The sequence below is a fragment of the Lepidochelys kempii genome, chromosome 6 (assembly GCF_965140285.1).
Source record: "Lepidochelys kempii isolate rLepKem1 chromosome 6, rLepKem1.hap1, whole genome shotgun sequence".
Classification (NCBI taxonomy): domain Eukaryota; kingdom Metazoa; phylum Chordata; order Testudines; family Cheloniidae; genus Lepidochelys; species Lepidochelys kempii.
This window is the reverse complement of record NC_136385.1, coordinates 79,680,113-79,699,261: the sequence shown is the minus strand read 5'-3', so window position 1 is coordinate 79,699,261 and position 19,149 is coordinate 79,680,113. Positions and strand designations below refer to the sequence as shown.

Sequence of the window (19,149 nt, the reverse complement as noted above, 5' to 3'; positions counted from 1 at the left end):
TCTTGGATACAATATTTCTTTTTCTTGGTCCTTGGTATATTAATATTTTACTGATTCCAAACCACTAACTAACGCTGAGGTGGCAGGCCATGGACCCATTTCTCCAAAGCCATCTGATAAATAGAGAGCAGTCATTCTCTAAAGTCCTCATTCCTTTGGGTTTATTCTTGTTTATTTTTGGCTTTCTGGTTAGTTCTTAATAATACCTTTACTTTTGGCACTTGCCTTCTTTTCCTTGTCATCTCATACCATTTAATGCTCTCCGTTTGAACCTCAGTGGTCATGGCATTAGAACTGTGCAAAATCTCCCAAGTTTAGCTGCATTGGTTTTGCATATGAATGAACTTGTTTTTTCTTGATCTGCTCTCATCACAAACTCATAGGCAAGGTTTTTGTTTGAATATCTGTTCTACAGAGTGGGATTGGGCCTCCACTCTAATGTGACAAGACAAATCTGATGTCCCAGAAACATATTTCTCCTGACTAAAAAAAGGTGGAAACTACAGAAGGAGTGGCTAGGCTTCTGCCAGAAATAAAGGTAGGCCTTAGCTCTGACCCAATGATAGAACTCTTATCTCAAAGGATAAAAAATTGTGAAATAATAATGATTTAGTAACAGAATAAAACATGTGAATATTTCTCAACAGGAATTACGAAGGAATGTGAAGGCCTCTGCCTGTCAGAGTCAGACAGACAGAAAGAGGGGCTCACAGCAGAAGTCTGTGGTGGTAGAGTCTTCTTTCCTGAGTCACAGAAAATAATAAAGCTTCATGGTTGCCATTGTAGCTGTAAGTCTGCAGTACAGCATGTGACCACGGTGCTTCTGGAGGTCTGACCAGTGGATTTGCATAGTTTTGCTCCACAGTACATAAGGTTTACAGTCTCTGATGGTACTCCCATGTGCCCCCTATATGCAGCAGACCCACAAAAGCTCATCTATGTCCAGGACTTTCCAGGCCTGTGGAGAGAGGAACTGATTGTGCATGTTACGGCCGGCAGTGTTGTGTATTGGTGCTCTGTACTGTTAAATACCCCAGTGGTGGACAAAGAGAATCTTATATATATAATTTGTAAAGCACTTCAGGATCCTCTGAGGTTAAATGTGCTATAAAAATGCAACAGATTATTATGAACGTTCTCAAGATCTTCAGCTTTATGGAGATGACTCCTCCTGTGACTGCTACAGATATTATAGCAAACCAGACTCCAAACTTTCCAGCTGGTGCACAAGCAAATTGGTGTTCGTGATCATAGTCATGATCATTTTTTCTCAAAGACATTATCCACCTTTGACTTGGATTTGTGCATAACTTGAAAAAGATTCAAGATTTTTGAAAAAACAGAACAGAAAAAAGAAGCATGACCTAAATTCAGCTCACCACAACTTTATTTTGTACACGGTGTCTTTCAAAATGCTTATAAAAGGCTTCAAATTGTACACAATGAATTTCACAATCCTTTAGAGTTGAATAATACAATTACAAAAATAAACAGCAATGAGATAACAAATTTAGGTTGGACAAAGGTAAAAAAAATGGGTTGAAGAGATTTCAAATAGCATAAAGACTCAATGGGCTGATGAAACAAGAAGGCTGCTCCTGGCTGAATGAGCTGCAGAGAAGGCGGCTTTCTTGTCCGTCAGTAATCAGACTTTTTGGTGGGAAGAAACCAGTACCTGAAGAGAAGAGGTAGGCTGGAGGAAGTCAGTCTGTGGAGATTTTAAAAAGCAAGGTGGGAAGTTTTGAATGTGATCCCGAAGTAAATGAGATTCTAGCAATGAGCAGCAATCAGGAAAATGTCAGGAAAGTTCAAACAGATAGGTATCAAAAGAGAAAAGGCAGTAGTAGGAGGATCAACAATGGGCAAAATCTACCCATGAATTAATCATACAAAAGATGAAGCCAAAAATCCAGAGCAGTGAGTCACTGGTAAAAGGGCACTTGCATGAAACAGAAGTGTGCAGTTCTCAGGTACCCCGTCTGGTTTTTAAAATTAAATCTTAAAATATGTCAAAAATATTCAGTGTTCAGATGAGAGAAAGTTGAAAACAAACCAAACCCTTCAAGATCTCAAGTCTGTATTTTGAATGCTTGGCTAATACATCAACACTGGCTGGCCTGCCAAAAATATTAAAATACAAGTAAAGACATCATAAATTAGTAAATTGTCAAGTGTTCTTAATATGTATTCCTGGTGCCAGACATACTTATAATAGTAAAAACAGGTTACCAAAAAAGGCTAAAATATTAGTGCCAGCTACTAGTCAGAGAGATCAGAATAGTTTTATTTTCACACACAGAATAAGCTGGATCTGTAGAAGCCAACACTTTCTGAAAGAAGCGATGATGATTTAACTTTGGACACACAAAAAGTTTCTCTGTTTAGGATTTCAGTGTTCATTTGGAGAACTTTATATCATACAGTACAAATCTTCCATTAAATTAATGCATTCATTTATTTGAAATACAAGTTGTACTCAGTCACTGTATTTTGATAGAGTACAATATTGCACATAGGCAGGAGATAATGGATTGAATGGAATGTCCTTGAACGAGAATATCTGCTTCAGATCACCTCTCTTATACCCAGGAGACATTCTGCTTCCAATGCTTGCAAGACTTCTGAAAGCTGGGAGGAAAGATGCACCAATGCTACGTGGTGTAACAAATCAGCTCTTGAAAAACTATAAAATCTGAAAGGAAAAAAAATTAAATAATCTCTGCTTAAAATATCTCAATGTCATCCTTTAACCTATTTAGGAAGATCAGCTCTGATGGCTTTATGGAAGCCCAACCATGTGTACTGTACAAGCTTAATGGTATTGTAGCCATCACCAGCTTTTGAAATGAGTGAAACACAAAGTTATTAAATCAGTTTTTCTCCTGCAGTCCGACTTGGTCATTTCCTTTAAGCTTATTTCTGTGCAATTAAAGAAATGGGTATGCAGATTGTTTTTAAAAGAGGCAGAAGACAAAGTTCACTGACAGCCAACTCTGTAACCAATACAAGAAATAAATCTTACCAATTTTTTAAAAAAATATTTCATAGTATATTTTGAGAAGAAAAGGGAGACAGCAGAACTTGTCTCTGGGTTATATTTAAAAAAAATTCATTTCCCCCTGACTGTTAACACAGCTTTCCTGTTGGACTGAATTGTGTCTTCCCCACATTTGTGTTTTTAGTGCTGGAATCTTCATCAGCGTACCTTTTGTATCTTAACATGAATAAATCATAAATTTTCCTGGGGGTTTAATAAAAAAAATCAAAGAAACAGAGGAATTTGTGTGTGTGCGTGTGTGTATAGAAAAAAACAAAGCTCTCAAAACCAATCTTACCTCAGTATATGTATTTACACACCCAAGATCAAAACCGGTCTAGGTAAACTCTACAGCACTGTCAATCCTATGGTAAAAGTTACATTTATACATTTCAGATATTAGTGTCCTTTTTCCTCTCTCACTCCTTATCTTTCTGTCATCCGCCCGCCCCCGCCCCTTCAGCTAACACTCTTTGGTTTCAAAGAGACTAAAGAAGCGCTCTGTGAAACTTCCCATTCACAGCAGGGCCAGGTAGTTATGCTGAAAGTACCAAAGCATACGGCAGATAAAAAGGTGCTAAGACATTTCCTTCTGTTATAAAAGTCATAGGTCTGTATATGAAGCAGCATTTGAACTTGTGTTTCAATATTGAACAAATTACCTTGTTCATATTTAAAACTCAGCAAACCCAGCTTCTAACCTCAGTTACTTGCATCACAGCGAGGAGGTATGAAGCCTTTCAAGTCAGCACCAAAAGACACTATTTCTTTTTATTTTTTCAGCTAGTCACAGAGCAAATATTTTAAAGCTCTTCTAGCTGTTTCAAGAAAAGGAAAGAATTCCTGGCTGGAAGCATTTGTTGGACGAATGCATTGCTTCACCACTTTTCAGCACCTGCACAAATTATTGACCTAATTTGGGGGTTGGGGGGTGGCTAGTTTGAGGCTTGAAATCTTGAGGACATCAGACAAGCGCAACATCTTTGAGAACAAGGATCCTGTCAGCTGAGTATATATTGTATCATTCACTGTAGTACAAATACTAGAATAAAATGCATTTGAATGCCTTTTCTAAGGTCAGTATGAACAGATTAATGAGATATGGTACAGAGATGGGCAAATTCATACCTCTTCTCTGCCGCCACGTCTCTTTTTGTGTAAAGCTAAAAGCACTCACCCTCACTTGAAAGGCTTTGTCTCCATCTTCTCTCCCACTGGCCCCCCCACTCCACCCCCTTGTGCCTTGTGTTCTGGCCACTCTTCACCTTACAACCAATAAAATGTGTGTATTTTAAAAGCTAGGAAAGAAAACATGCTCATTGAAGCTGAATGTGGTGAGTGCTTGTCTGGCTGGCCAGGGGAAAGGGGTGAGAGGATGTTGCCCTTTCCTTGGACACCTCTGCAACTGGGTGGCAGAAAGGTTCACCTGGATGGAGCAGGGAGGAACAGGAAGTGGCTGGACCAGGGGAGGCAGAGTCCCCTTCGGGAGGAGGGGTGTAGTTCCAGAGAAGTCCTCTCTCATCGCAATTGGGCTGGCAACACCTAATAGTCCCTATTTCGTATATTGCCTTGTTCATCTGTAGTGCTTAAAGTGCTTCACAATATTTGAAGGGTTTCAGAGTAGCAGCCGTGTTAGTCTGTATTCGCAAAAAGAAAAGGAGTACTTGTGGCACCTTAGAGACTAACCAATTTATTTGAGCATAAGCTTTCGTGAGCTACAGCATCCGATGAAGTGAGCTGTAGCTCACGAAAGCTTATGCTCAAATAAATTGGTTAGTCTCTAAGGTGCCACAAGTACTCCTTTGCTTTTTACAATATTTGAAGGTATTTATCCTCACCACTCCCCAGTGAGGTAGGGAAACATCATAACTCCTGTTTAACAGATGGGGAACTGAGGCACAGAGAGGCTAATGACTTGGTCATAATAGAAGCCCATAGCAGACAGGGAATTGAATTTTGGGCCTTTAAAAGAAACAACCTTTTTGGGAAAAATGGACTGGAAGCACTGACTGAAAGTGAGCTTCACCAAGAGGCTGCCACCCCTACTGTCTCCTAGGAGTCAAGGATCGACTGTGATACTGTTAGGCCTTCATTGTCCTGATCCTGACACACATACTGACTACACTGGCCTAAGAGAGGGACGCAGATGACATTGCCACCTCCACCAGCTTTGGCTAAATCCCAAATACCATCTGGGATGTGTGACATCATCGTCCCCCCCGTCTCATGTGTGTTCTTTTCTTTTCCCAACTTATTTCTTCTCTTTCCTATCCCTATCCTTTTGCCTCCCGTCAAATAAGAGTCTGGCTTAGCTGGCCAAGACTGCATAATTTGCAACACTGCCCTAACCCTGTGATCACAGAAGCAGATAAAAGCTATGCCCTAAACAGCCTGGCACAAGCTAGCCACGTCTTGGAGTGCTCAGTAAAACTGTGTGCCATGCTTCTGTTTTGCAGTGAGGTGCCAGGCCAGAATCAACACCAGAGATGGAAGCTGCATTTTCCATCTTTGTTGTTCTTTTTTCTCTCCCCTTTTGTGTGTTTGTCTTGTTTTGTCTTCGAGAAAATGGGATCAGACTTCAACAACAGCAGCAGCTCCAGCTCATTCCAATGAACTTTCTCTCTTCCTGCCTCGCCCCTGCTCCAAAAGGGCCGTTTTTACCATCTTTAACACCATCTAAACCACCACCAAACAAGGGGTTTCCTTCTAAAAACTCTCTCCAGCTAAAGGAAAGAGAACAAGGGATATTGTTAAAATGAAAGCCTTACTTAATACTTCACATTTCAAATGCTTCGACTGTTTCTCCTTTTTTTGTTTATATCCTCAATAAAAGGTTAAAAGCTTTTTAATGTTGTGTTTGAACAGCTGAGATCTATGCAGGCTGAGATCTATGCATACTAAACCCCAAACCTTGTTGAAAATTGTTTAATGTGGACAGTTTCAGGATCATGTTAACACCTTTGGGCCAATTTAATCCATCAACATTATTACAACAAGTCTTAGGCTAATCAAAAAATGACACTGACTATTCCTAAACGAATGTATTGATAACAGCACCTTCCCGATACCAGACTCTTTCCCATTTTCTCAGGGAATGATCAGGAACAGGAATCTTAAGTTAAATCTATCCAAGCTTCTGTATTGTGTAATGGTATCTAACTACCTCTGTGCCTTCTCCTTTCTTTCAAAAGCGTTTGAATGAAAACAAACTAATAATTGAACAACAAACATTTTACACGTTATGAATTTAAACAAAAAATAACCTCAATTAGTAGAAAAAGCTTCAGGATGAGTTTTTAATTATTAGAGAATAGCTGTGACCAAAACAACCCTCACTCAACACCGTGGCTACTGTACTGTACTTTCTTGTGTGGTGATAAGAAATTATGACAAGTCTGATTCCCAGATCACAATTAGCACAGTATGTCACATAAACAAGGCAAGAGGATACCGAGAAAGATCCTCTCAACTTTAGTCACTGGCTCTGTATCAGCTGCCAAATATATAACTGGCAATGGGAAGAAAATGAAGCCATAAGGCCAAAATCTCCTCTCAGTCGCACCAGTGTAAATTTGCCATCATTCAATTGACTTCAGTGGAGTTATTTCAGACTAACACTGATGGAACTGAGAGCCAACTGGAGCCCTTGTATGTGTAGCTCCTCCAGGAATGATTACATGCCTGATTGTGAATCAGATTGTATTTTCTTAAAAAAATAATCTTTCAAGTGGAACATGAGGGAGGGAATTCATGAATGTGTAACATGGAGATAAGAACATCACTCTTTCCCCAAGGTTTAGTTTTACAGGCTTTGCCTGAGGATGGGCTTTCTCTACAGTGCCTTGGAGACTCAAGCTAAATCAAGAAGGCTATCTGTACTATATTGACCCTTAAACTGATTGAGGGTGAAATTCTAGCCCCATTTAATTCAATGGGAGTTTTGCCACTGACTTCAATGAGGCTGGGATTTCTCCTTTAGAATCTGATCCCACTTCACCAAAGGCAAAATTCCCACTGACTTTACAGGGAGCTGGTTCGGGCCATTAGGGAATACCAGTAGTTCTGTAATGAGAGTTCTACAATGGACAGAAAGTATAAAAATATTCTATACTGCTTCTGGAAAACAGGTGACAAATGCTGTGCTCTTTGACAATGAGAATTTGAATAAGAACTGTGAAAAAACGGAGATTGAGACCCTTGTTATTCAGATTGATTAAATGTGTGTTATGACTACTCAGGTGAATAACTGTTCACCAACATCGGAAGGGGGGGGAGGTGTCACAATCTGGCCAGGAGTAAGGCCTCAGGATCTGGTCTGAAGTCAGTGTATCCAGTGCAAAATTAACGTTACAGATCTTCAAAACTGTATTGGAGGTCATGTACCGATCCTCCAAACAACGGCTGAAAATGACAACCGGTCTAGTGTGCCCTGGCCTTATGATTCCAGAGTCATTACCATCTCCTGTGAGCAGCTTGTTGTTGTTATTAGATGCCAGAAAACACTTTAGATCTGAGAAAAAACAGGACAGTATTTTGAAACAAAATCTTTATTTTTCTTCCAAATGTGGAATGTGTCATTTGTCATCAGGCACTGTCCATAGAAATATAAACATTTTAAGACAGGCTTTGCTCAAATCAAGCAATGTACACCTTGATGTTTAATGAAAATATTCAACATAATCAAGATCAACCATTCTCTTCACTCTCTTCTGGGTGGAATACATGCTTTGATATCAACTGATCACTTATGAATGACTAGCTCAGCCAGCATGATATATGAATAACTTCCTTTTCAGGTAAATCCACTACAGGTACCAGAATCAGAGCTGGAGTCTTCTCGCCCAACTGGTCTTTTAGGTAACCTTGTAGTCCTAAAACAGGAACAAAATAAATGATGAATATCTTCTGATTTTTGTGTTTTAATCATTAAACAAATGCATTTTCGACTGTAAAAAAGTGTGTAGTTTTAAAAATGACTTACATATTATACATTTAAACAAACCACTAATTTGTAGGATTCTGAATATCCCAAATAGCAAAGGTAACAGAGGTACTCAGCACATTACTGAATTTCAATTTACCCGTACCTAATTTGTGACTTGGGGCGGTGATATGGGGGTAAGTTTAAATTCAGTGACTGTATGTTCTGAATGTCTCTTTTACTTTTCATATTTGAATATTCAGCACGTAACTCTCTACAGTTAGTAGGTCAAATTCTGTTCTTTGCTGCACTTGTAGAACCCCACTGTGTTAAATGTTGCAGTGATGTATCCTGGAAGAAATACCCCACTGATTTTTTTTAATGTGTTTGCAAGTCACCTTTAAAATCAACAGAAGTACTGTATACCTTTACTGCTCTCTGATCATAGAAGTGTAACAAATTATATTGGATACTTCATATCTCCTTATGGAACTGTTCTATATAATGTAATAGGGATAAAGCCTCTAGGAGTCCAGAGAAGAGCAACAAATACGATTAGGAGTCCGGAGTAAATGATTTATGAAAAGATTAAAACAACTGAACACAGAATCTGAACACTAAGAAGGGATGTGCCAACAATCTACAAAAGTTTAAAAGGTACAAACACCATGGAGGGAGTGGAATTCATGTGATGCACAGAGAGTGTGTCTCATTAGAAGGCTAATGGAATGGAACTAAGGAATGACAAATTTGGCTGAATATCAAGAACATCACATATAGCCTCACTAATTAAGTGATAGAAGCCCCATCACAAAGCATTTTTAAAATGTGATTGGAAAAAGTGCTAAAAATTATACTGAAGGAACCGATCCTGGGCTGCAGGGTTTAGGTTTTAAGAGGTCTTTTCTGTCTTTAACTTCTGTGATTCTACCAACACTTCAGAACATTAAACATTCTTGGCTAGACAAACAGTGTAAAGAGGACAGAACTTAAACATTTTATTGTTTTTCCCACTGTATGTGAGACTGTGAATATATAGTTCAATCAAAGTGTTAACATGTACTCAGTGAAATTCTGGCTCAGCTGAAATCAGTAGGAATGTTGCCACCAGGGGCGGGTCTACCAATTTTGCCGCCCCAAGCAGTCACTGCCGAATTGCCACCGCCGCAACAGTGCCGGAGCTGCCGCCGAATTCCCGCCGTGCCCAGGACAGGGACTGCCGCCCCATTCTGAATGCTGCCCCAAGCACCTGCTTGGAAAGCTGGTGCCTGGAGCCGGCCCTTGTTGCCACTGATTTTGGTGGAGTCAGGATTTCACCTATTGTTTTTACTGAACGGCAACAGAAGGAATACATCTGAATATCTTGTAACAGGGATGTTACCATACAGATGTTGCAGCCAGAGGAACAAACTAAGACTACTAAAATGCTGCTGAGTTATTTTGCATTGAAAATTGTTGACATTAGAGATGAACGCTGACAGAGGTGAACCTAAGATCGATATTCACTGGAGGGTCAAAGGACTTCATGTTCTGTGTAATAAGCAACTCAATCTATGTATCACCGCGATTTGGCAGTGACACACTGATTAAGGGTCAGTTGGCATTTCCATTTCAAACTCTGATTTTTGGGTGACTTCATAGTTATGCTGGCTCAAAAGGCATTGGGTCCAAGTATGCAGAAAGTTGTCAGCTCAATGAAAAAAAAATTACATTTTAAAATAGGTTATTTTTATTTTATTTTTGGTGTTTAGACAAGCAGAAACCATCCCTTCTGCCACTAACTTTTCACAGGTTTGTAGCCCAAGTCTACCACCATAAAAAACTGGGTATCATTTTCAAAGAAGATATTTGGCAAGGAGGTAGTTCTGATAGTGAACTTAACTCTTTTGGTACTTGGAGGCGACCCAAAATATTTACTTTGGAAAACTCTCTGGTAAGTTTTGAGTCAGAAAGGGCCACATTTTCAAAAGATGACTCTCCTTCTTGTTTGTGCAAACTGCATTTGCAAAATCTGCACCAAAGTTTTTCACCTTCAGTTGAATTATGGGTGAAAATCTGGGTACTTGGATCTCCCACTGTCCTATTACAGGTGAAAATCAGGTATTTAAATGGGCAAGTATTCTGTTCTGAATCTGCAGCTCATTTTGTTAGTCTAAAAACATGGGGGTAAAAATTAGCAGGTGCAAATTTCACTGGCAGTATGGGAGGATGGAACTCCTGCCTTCTAAAAATAAAACTGCAAGCCAAAGTATGGGGGGAGAGGGGCACTGCACTATTAGTGAAATTGCATCAGTTCAAATAGACATAGTTAATTCATTCAAGAATACAAAGGCTACATCTTTCATCTGTTATAAATAAAACAATAGATGATCCTCTAAGTCCTTTCTTCTACTAATTACACCAATTTAATGATGTGGCACTAATAAAACAAATCCTTAAGGTTTTCAGCAAACTATGATTTTAGATAAATAATAACTCAAGTCAGCATTATTTATTATTTTTTATATTAAGTAATTCTTTGCTTAAATAGCTAAGGTTTCAAGTAGCTTTTTATCAGTGCTGAATATGGAACCAATTGTTCACTTGTTTGTCGTTCCTGTAAACAAAAACACAGGGGAGTGGCTGCCGATGGTGGTGGTGTATGTATATGGGAGTGGGGGATTGGGCATGTGTATTTGGGTGGGGTTGGAGGAGGGGGCTAGGAGGAATAAATATACTTCAGCAATGATCTATGCTAGTCCAAACTGTCTCTTTAATGTGCCCTGCACCAGACTTTTCAAGTCTGATAGAGAATTCAGTGATTCATTTCAAACGTCAGTAAACAAGCATTTATCAAAGTGATAAATACAGTATTTTCATTTTCAGTCACATGTCACTCTTCCCATTTCTACTTGGTGTTACCCCAATGCAGATGAGAGCCTAATTCTAGGGTGCTCTCCACACCCACTGCGCTCAACAAGAATTGAGGCCCCAGACTGTCACCAGGAATTTTTCTACTTAAATCAGGGACAACTCAGGGACGCATGAAAACACACAGGAAAGTGGACACAACTGGAAATTAAAATAAAATTGACTCAAACCAACCAACCAGCCAACCAGTGCTATTTGTTCTTATTGTCCTTTCAGTAACAACAGGAGATAATTCAGATCAGTAGTGCAGTGACCTTTTATACTGACCTAATACCCTTCACATTTTACCATGGCACTTTTCAACATTATAAGTTACTGCTTTTAAAGGTGGTCTTCATGCTAAACAGCCCCATGAATGCAACAGCATCCTTTTATAGAATCAGTCTAACCTTTACAAAAATAGTCTTGACACGTGCGCTACAGTTGACTTTAGTAAGACCCTTAGACCCTCTTCTGCAGTCCTTACTTGTATGAGCTGAAGCCAATGAGACTGCTCCTATGGGCACTGCTTGCAAAACCAGGGCCATTATCCTGATACTTTTAGTGGCAAGCACTCTCCACCAGCTCGTTATGGGCGAGAACTAGCCTGTGTTGAAATGGAAAATGGTAGTAGAAAGATCATGTGTTTCACCCAGAACATAACAATCTATTTGATGTTACAACTACACTCTTCCTTCGCTTTGTAATGAAAAAGATATTGTTACATCACTTAGTTCAGGTCTTTAAATCCCTGAGCTAATAAAGCCCCATTGCTTCGGCTGTGTGGATTTGACATGAAGCATGTACTTCGAAGAGAAGCCTCACAGGGGATCAGGTTCCTAACACTTTACTAAGAGTTCAAGTCCCACAAGATGTGCCCCTGGTGCGCAGGGCACTTAACCCTTCGACCAGTACCAACATGACTATTCACAAATTATTGATGTCCCTAAATCCCCGGCAGATTGCAGACAGTTCTTGTCTCCCTAGAAGCCAAAGCATATGGCCACTAATGGGATGGATTAAAAAAAATACATACACACATTCAGTCTTTGCCACATGAATGTAAAGCCACAGAAATGGTAGAAGGTGATTGAACTGGACTGAACACTGTTAAATACATGATTAGCCTCTTGTTGTGGATCATTTCCATTGATCTATATCTGGTTTCACAGCACAGTTTAATTAAAGCTGTCTGGAAGAAGCCTGTTCCCTAAATGATCAGGCAGTGCAATGAAAAGCTGAAACATGAGGAAGCTTGAGGCCTTTAAAAAAAAAGATCCAAGTGACTGTCTTTATGGCTAACAACAGCATCAGGGAAGGAAAATACATTTCAGAAAATTAACTGGTTTTACTGCTGTTTTGTACCAGGCCTATGTGCCAGAGAAATCAATTAATTTTTTTCCAAGTTTGTTCTTAGAATAATACAATGGGTTTTGGGTAAATGCAGAATTTCAACACAAAATGTGTACAATCTACTTGCTTTATTCTGGATAAAATCCTCTTGCTCAGAATAAGCACTGTGCCTATTAAATAAAAACACCTTGATAGAAAAATCTGATGAAAAAATAAAAATGAAATAAAAGTAAACTGTTTCCTGAAGGATGATCTGTAGTGATTTTCTCCTGCAAAATTCTAGTTTTCTAAGGAAAAATCTGGACATCTTATATACTTTGATACTTAGCTTTTGATTAGCTCCTTTATTATCTCTCTTCCTTCACTGTCCTAATGATATTTTTAAAATCAGTCATGTTGGATATTCCCCTTGAAAAGTATATGGGCCAGATTTTCAAAACTGCTAAGCTCCTGACAGCTGGGGGCAGATTTTCAAAAAAGCTCTGCTCCCATTTCGGAACCTAAACAAAGTGGCCAGCTTTTCAAAAGGACTAAGCACACTGCAGGTGGATGGAAAATCTGGCCATAAATACATTACTATATGTTCTTATATTTTTATTTCAGGATTTTAAAGTTGGGATCATAAGATTTTGCAATCAGGAACACAAACAAATACTAGGAGAAAAGAGGATCTGACAATGGCTACACATGGAAAACCGCGAATGGCACACAGGCCTGGTGCCAGTAACTACTGATTTCTTATCCCGGTTACAATACCAATTATCCTTGGCCCCTGTGCAAGTCACAAGGTCTCTTTGTCTCTTTCTCATTTGTAACATGAAGCTAATGCTGATTTACCTACCTCTCATGGGAGTTCAATGGTTAATAATGGTTTGTAAAGCACTGTATATGTGATTATTATTAAACCTATAATTTTATATAATTCAAACTGCTTTACATATTTTAATGTGTACCTTTGGCATTCATGAGTGGGGCAGGTTTGGCACAGTGGAGGTATCTAGGTGCTGTGCAAGCTTCTTCATACCACACTTCTAATGCACTTCAATTCTGAACTTCAACCGTCCTGGTGTTCCCTGCCTGGGGCTCTGCTCTGGATCAGAGGCTACCAATCGTGCTGAATTGTTAGGTGGTTTTCTGATGTGGTGATATGTGTGACAAATGTTCACCTGGGATTAGGGTGAGGCTGCAAACTCATTTTTAGTGGGAGCTACACTAAGTTAAGATTTAAGAGTAGGATGCCTTAAGTAAAAGCAATCAATCCACTTGCCATCTAACCTAAAAATCCAAGCTATGTTGTGAAGATTTCACAAGTTGCTATCATGTTTTTCTACACTAACATTTCATACATGATACATTTTCAAAAGGTTAAAAAAAAAAAAGCTCGGGTCTATTTACAAAAATGCACATGCAAAAAAATAAAGCTATAATTGCAGATACAGTTACTGTGATTATATGTGGAAATGAGTCTATATCAGTACTAATAGCCGGGCAGATGTCAAAATAGCCATTTAGAGATGCTTCTGTCTGTTTTCATGAGTGCAAATAAGTAGACCTTAATATTGTGCCTTTGAAAAATCATCTCATCACATTTATTTATTTCTTGTCTACGGACCCATCCCACTTGTGTGGATTCTTGCTGCTACAAAGTTTTCCCATTAAACCTGTTTCAGTTAGAACAAATATAATCTCCTTTTCACATAATCATATGGCAGATGAGAATAAACTTTGGACAGGAAGGACCAGGGCAAATTCTCAGAGCTGGTGCACTAGTGATTCAACTTGTTCCCAGTTCGAAAGAATTGTCTCTATTTCTGTTTGTATGACACTGCACCTGATGGGGCCACAATTGTCCACAATAATCACTGTGCCCTTCTTGGGCACTACCAAAATGCAAATATTGATTATTATATGGGACCACAAGGGCTTTATGCAGAGAAGGGGAGGTGGCACAGAGAGACAAATGACTCCCCGTCCTCCAAAATGTCCACTGAACAGCTGAGGGTTCCATCCTGCTCACACACATAACAGCTGAGGGCTCCATATCCATCCACAAAACAGCGGGGTGGGACAAGAGCCAACAACAGAGGGCATTACTGCCCTCCAAGCATTGAAGGACCTTAAAGGCGACTGGTCTCCCCTCTGCCAGTCTGACCAACTTCCTATCTCTTCTGCTGAGGTGGGGGTGGGAGGGAAGGGGGCATGCTCAAGGATGGGGCGGGTGTGAACATTTACAAGAATCTTGCTCTCCTAGAGCTGAGTCACTTGGCTGAGAAAGTGGGATTTTTGTAGCTAATAAATTTTTCAGCATCTTAAAGACACTGAATAGAAAAAAAAGTTATTTTTAGAGTCGGTTCAATTGTGGACCTGTCAGTTTTGGCAATGCATCGCTTTTATCAGGCCGCCAAGTTAATTTGTTTTGTTTTTTAGAGTAAAGTTTGCTTAAAGACCAGTTTCAGAGAAGTTACTGACTGGGGGTGTTAATTAGTGCTTTGCAGACTCTGCAGGGTTTGGTTTATGATCATTTTCACTTATTCAACCCTGTAATTCAAGTCACAAGGGAATGGGAGGTAACCAACCCCGTTCTGTTCATTTGAAGGTTTGATTGTGACTAACTCAAACCTCTGAGAGAATCTCTCTTCCCTTCCTCCTCCTTTGGGGCCCTAGCTCTGTCCCTCTTCCAGACAAAATTAGTAATAGCACTTACACTTATGTAGAGCTGTATAATTTCAATGTTATGCACCAAGATATACCCTAAGAACATCCTTGTGAGGTAGGTAAGGCGTCTGATGATATTTTCAGGGGCAGTGGTCCTTATTCATAGATCTTAAAGAGGGTGCCATGTAAAAGCTTCTCTCCTCTTGTATTTTTGTGGGGTGTGGTGGTATACCTGTAAGACCACCTTCTAGGGAGGAGTGGGTCAGCGTGTGACCTGAGCCCACCCTCAAGGGCAGGAGGGGAAGGAAACACTTTTCCATTCCTGCTGCTGCCACACTAAACACAAGACCACACAGCAGCCCATGAAGTTTAGTGCACTAGCTGAGAAACTTCCATGAGATTCCATGCTAAGCCTCATGGCAGGTAGTGTGAGCCACAGGAAACAGAAATGCTGAAAGAGACAAACAAAGAGAGGAATAACATATAATAGTACATGGTGTGCGTGAAACTTGGAGAAATGGAATGAAATAAGTGAAGGGATGTGAATATCAAGAAAAACGTCCTGACAATAAGATCTACTAGTATGTGGAGGAAGAAACCAAGTCACATGGGACATTTAAAATTAGAGCTGACAAAGTATTAAATGATATACTGTAGAGAACATTCCTACATTGGCGAAGGATTAGACCAGTTGACCTAACAGGTCTTTGCCATCTCTAATTCCTGTGATAGACTGGCTTGAGAAAGAGAATGAGGCTGGCTGTAGGAGGAAGAACTTGAATGGAATTCCATGAATTCCTGTGCTGTCTGATATCCTCTCCTCAAGTACATGGACATGGACACTGATGTTTGACAGGAATGTTTCACAAAGCTCTAATATCAATGTGCCAGATGCACCTACACTGCTGTAGGAGTAAGAAAATCAAGCAAGATAACCAAAATGACACATTTTTTCATATGGATATTTTTAACAATTGTAATTAGAATCTCAAATAACATTCTTAAGATATTTGTGCCCCACGTAGCTCTTTCTGAATATATGTAAAACCATCTTCCCATAATACACACAAACAGTCAAATTAGGTATTTTATCATGCATATCAATGGCAGGTCATGGAAAGAAATGTGACTCTTTTAAAGAAAGATAAACAAATGCTTGCTGAGCTTCTCTGCATATTAGTTATGGCTATTTTTTAGTAGACAAAATTAAGTTCTAGCTTTCATGATCATTTTTTCAAGCTGCTGGCTGTAGTTTAGAAAATAGCACAGCAACAGCATGTAACAGTCTTTGCTGGTATTCTTCGTTGATCCATATTTAGCATTGTCCTACATAAAGGTACTGTAAATAGTCAGCCTACATAAGGTTAAAAACGTGCACTCCTGTTTAAAATGTCATTAGCCTTCTACACTGAATAAAGAAACACTTAAACATTCCCTTCCAATACTCACAGGGAAGGCTAAATATAATTTCCAGGGGAAAGGAGGAACTGAACTTTAGTGAGTATGATTGCTCCGCGAGCACCAGAGCTGAAAAGTGAAAATTTCCATTTTTTTTTAAAGGCATGACAGAGTGCAGAAATCACAAGCCTATTTTCTTTGTATACCATCTTCCAGTGGCCTCAACACCTATATAAGTTTCTCTCTCTTTAACAGAAATATGGTTACTGAGCTTCTAAGCTGTGTTCAGTCTCTGGGGAGGAAAGGGCATAATGCTACCAAGTTGGGATGAAGTGTGAATGGAGACAGACTATTACAAACATATACAATAGTAAGGACCAATTTTTCAGTGGGCATTTAAAAATCACTCGCCGTATTTGCAGCTCTTGTTTGCTCACACAGAAACCTGAATTTGCCTGTGCAGATGGAGCAAGCTGCATTACTCACTACTGGTTCACACACACAACCACCATGCAAATATTGTGGACCCATTTTTAGCAGTAAGTTGAAAATTTGACCCCCAAATTATCAAATGAAATAGCACATGTGCAGTGATGACAACATTTGCTTTTTCACCTCGGTGGCTGAGTTACAACTGCTTACCACTGCCCAGAATCTCAGAGCACTGACTGACACGGAAATTACCTGGCACAGATTTGCAAAATCTTCAGGTAAGGGTTGGGGAACATTGGTGGAGCACTGTGTAGGAAGCTCTGCTTGTGCCTGCTGGTAAATCAAGGACTTTTATCTCCAGAGCTGTCAATCTGGCACCTTTCACAAGTGTTAAATTCACTTACATATTTTTTAAAAGAAGCTGTCATGAGACATACTGAAGCAAATATGTCCTTCAGTGGTTACACATGGACTCAGTTGTAACAGTGTTTGTTAAGTGCTTTGACATCCCAGGATGATATGTTCTGTATAAATTCAACATTTGTTGGTTTGTTCATCCACTTTGCTAAGTACTCTCTAAAATCTGCAGTCTTTGGAAACACCAGACCGGAGATAATGTGATCTAAATTGGACCACAAAAGATTCATATATAACTCTGGCAAAAATTACATGCATGTATTTGGTGGTAGACTTTGGCCTGCAAACAACAGAAAAAGTGTCTGAAAAATATTTTGTGGTCCAACAATTAATTCTTTTCAATTGTTATAGAGAGGATCATACATGACAAGTTGTACAAAGAACACCTTGTATCCTTCAAATTAATAGGTGATAATGTAAAATAATACTGATAAAGCAACACTTTTTAGTTATTATGCCCGACCCTCAGGTAGTATACATTAGAGCTACACTGATTTACACCATCAAATGAACCGGTCCATTATCTAGATTTCATATTTATATATAGTGCCATGTAAAAGCTAGTGAGGTTATTTCTAAATGTTTACTGTTCTGAACATTTAAATCAATCTACTGCACTAGAATAAAGAGTATACAATGACAAACCAAATAAAACTACACTGGAACACGTTAAATACATGATTAGGTTGTTGTAGGTATTTTCTATTGATCCAGATCTGTCTTCATGACATAGTTTAATTAACGTTTTCTGGAAAGGGGAATGGATGGCTCAGGATTTTGGTCCTGGAATACATAGCCTTCCATCAAACCCAGAACCAGCCTGTTAGTGACTGAATTCGTTACTACTGTATCTCATGACTTACATGAAATAAGTTGGAGGAATCTTGATTAAGTTACTAGTGAGGTTAGGCAAATATTCCCTAAAGATTACCAATATTTGAGTTTGGATGAATAGATCAATTACTGTCTGGCACAGCTTGAGCACCTGGGGCTCCTCTTCCTCCCCATACTCAAGGAAGAGGAGGCAATCTTTAGCTCCCATCTTATGGCCTCCAGGGTAGGGGAGTGAAAATCACTGCACTGGCACCCTCCTTGGAAGGAAGGGGAAGAGCAGTGAAAATCTCACATATCTCATCAAAGGCTAGGACAGGGGAAGTCCCTCCCCTGGCTTCCAATAAAGTGAGACCTATTAGTTAGATATATACTTGGGGGAATGGGATAAAAATAGGGAGATGTCTACAGCTGAATCCAAAAACAGCCAAATACCTGGACATGGCCTGAATTTTCACCAAGTACTGACTGCTGAATTGCCAAATGTTGGGCTGTATTCACATACCTAGCACCAAATTATTAGTAGTATAAATTATGGCAGTAGTGCCTCCAGGCCCCAAACAAGATTGAGGTGCCATTGTGCTAGGCACTGAACAAACACGTAGAAAAACACAGTCTCTGCCCCAAAGAACTTACAATCAGATGAGGTAAGACAAATGGTGGGAGAAAGGAAGTATCATCCCCACTGACATATGAGGAACTGAGACACAGAAAGATCTTGTGATTTTCCAAGATAACACAGGAAGTTTGGGGAAAGCGAAGAGCTGAACTCACATCTCCTGTCCCCCGCCGGTCCACTACATAGAAGACCGTCCTTTCTCTCCTGATTGATAACTTACGTGTCATCCTTGCTGACATCTCAAGAGAATGGTCAAGGACCTTGGGCCTGAACTACCTCAGCTCCAGAGGATTATATGTTCTATAATCTTATGAGAGTTTAGAAACCCAGTGTTATTATATATCAAATATTAGATTATATAACAAAAGGCTCTACAACTGGAGAAAATGTATAACAAAAAAGTTAAGAAAAGACAAGCACCCTATGAAGTTGAAATTATAAGAAAGATTAGCATCATATTGTATGGATCTCAGTCACCTCTTTTTAAAAAAGGACTTCTATGAAGAATCTTTTAGCATTATACAAATTATACTGTTTGGCATAATTTTTGTAAACTGGTTTGATTTGCAGCCACATGTATGGGAAAATTAACTACAC

At 39.4% G+C, this 19,149-nt stretch overlaps 1 protein-coding gene across 4 annotated transcripts in view; it reads right to left on the bottom strand.

Moving 5' to 3' along the window:
* Positions 1–7,568: 7,568 nt before the first annotated feature.
* Positions 7,569–19,149, bottom strand: part of DPH6 (diphthamine biosynthesis 6) — a 368,925-nt gene continuing 357,344 nt past the window's right edge. For all 4 annotated transcript variants that reach the window (XM_078853339.1, XM_073348882.2, XM_078853342.1 and 1 more), the window contains one exon: positions 7,569–7,908. In XM_078853339.1, the coding sequence (XP_078709465.1) occupies positions 7,793–7,908 (116 nt within the window). In that variant the 3' untranslated portion in view covers positions 7,569–7,792. The remainder of the gene's footprint in view (positions 7,909–19,149) is intronic.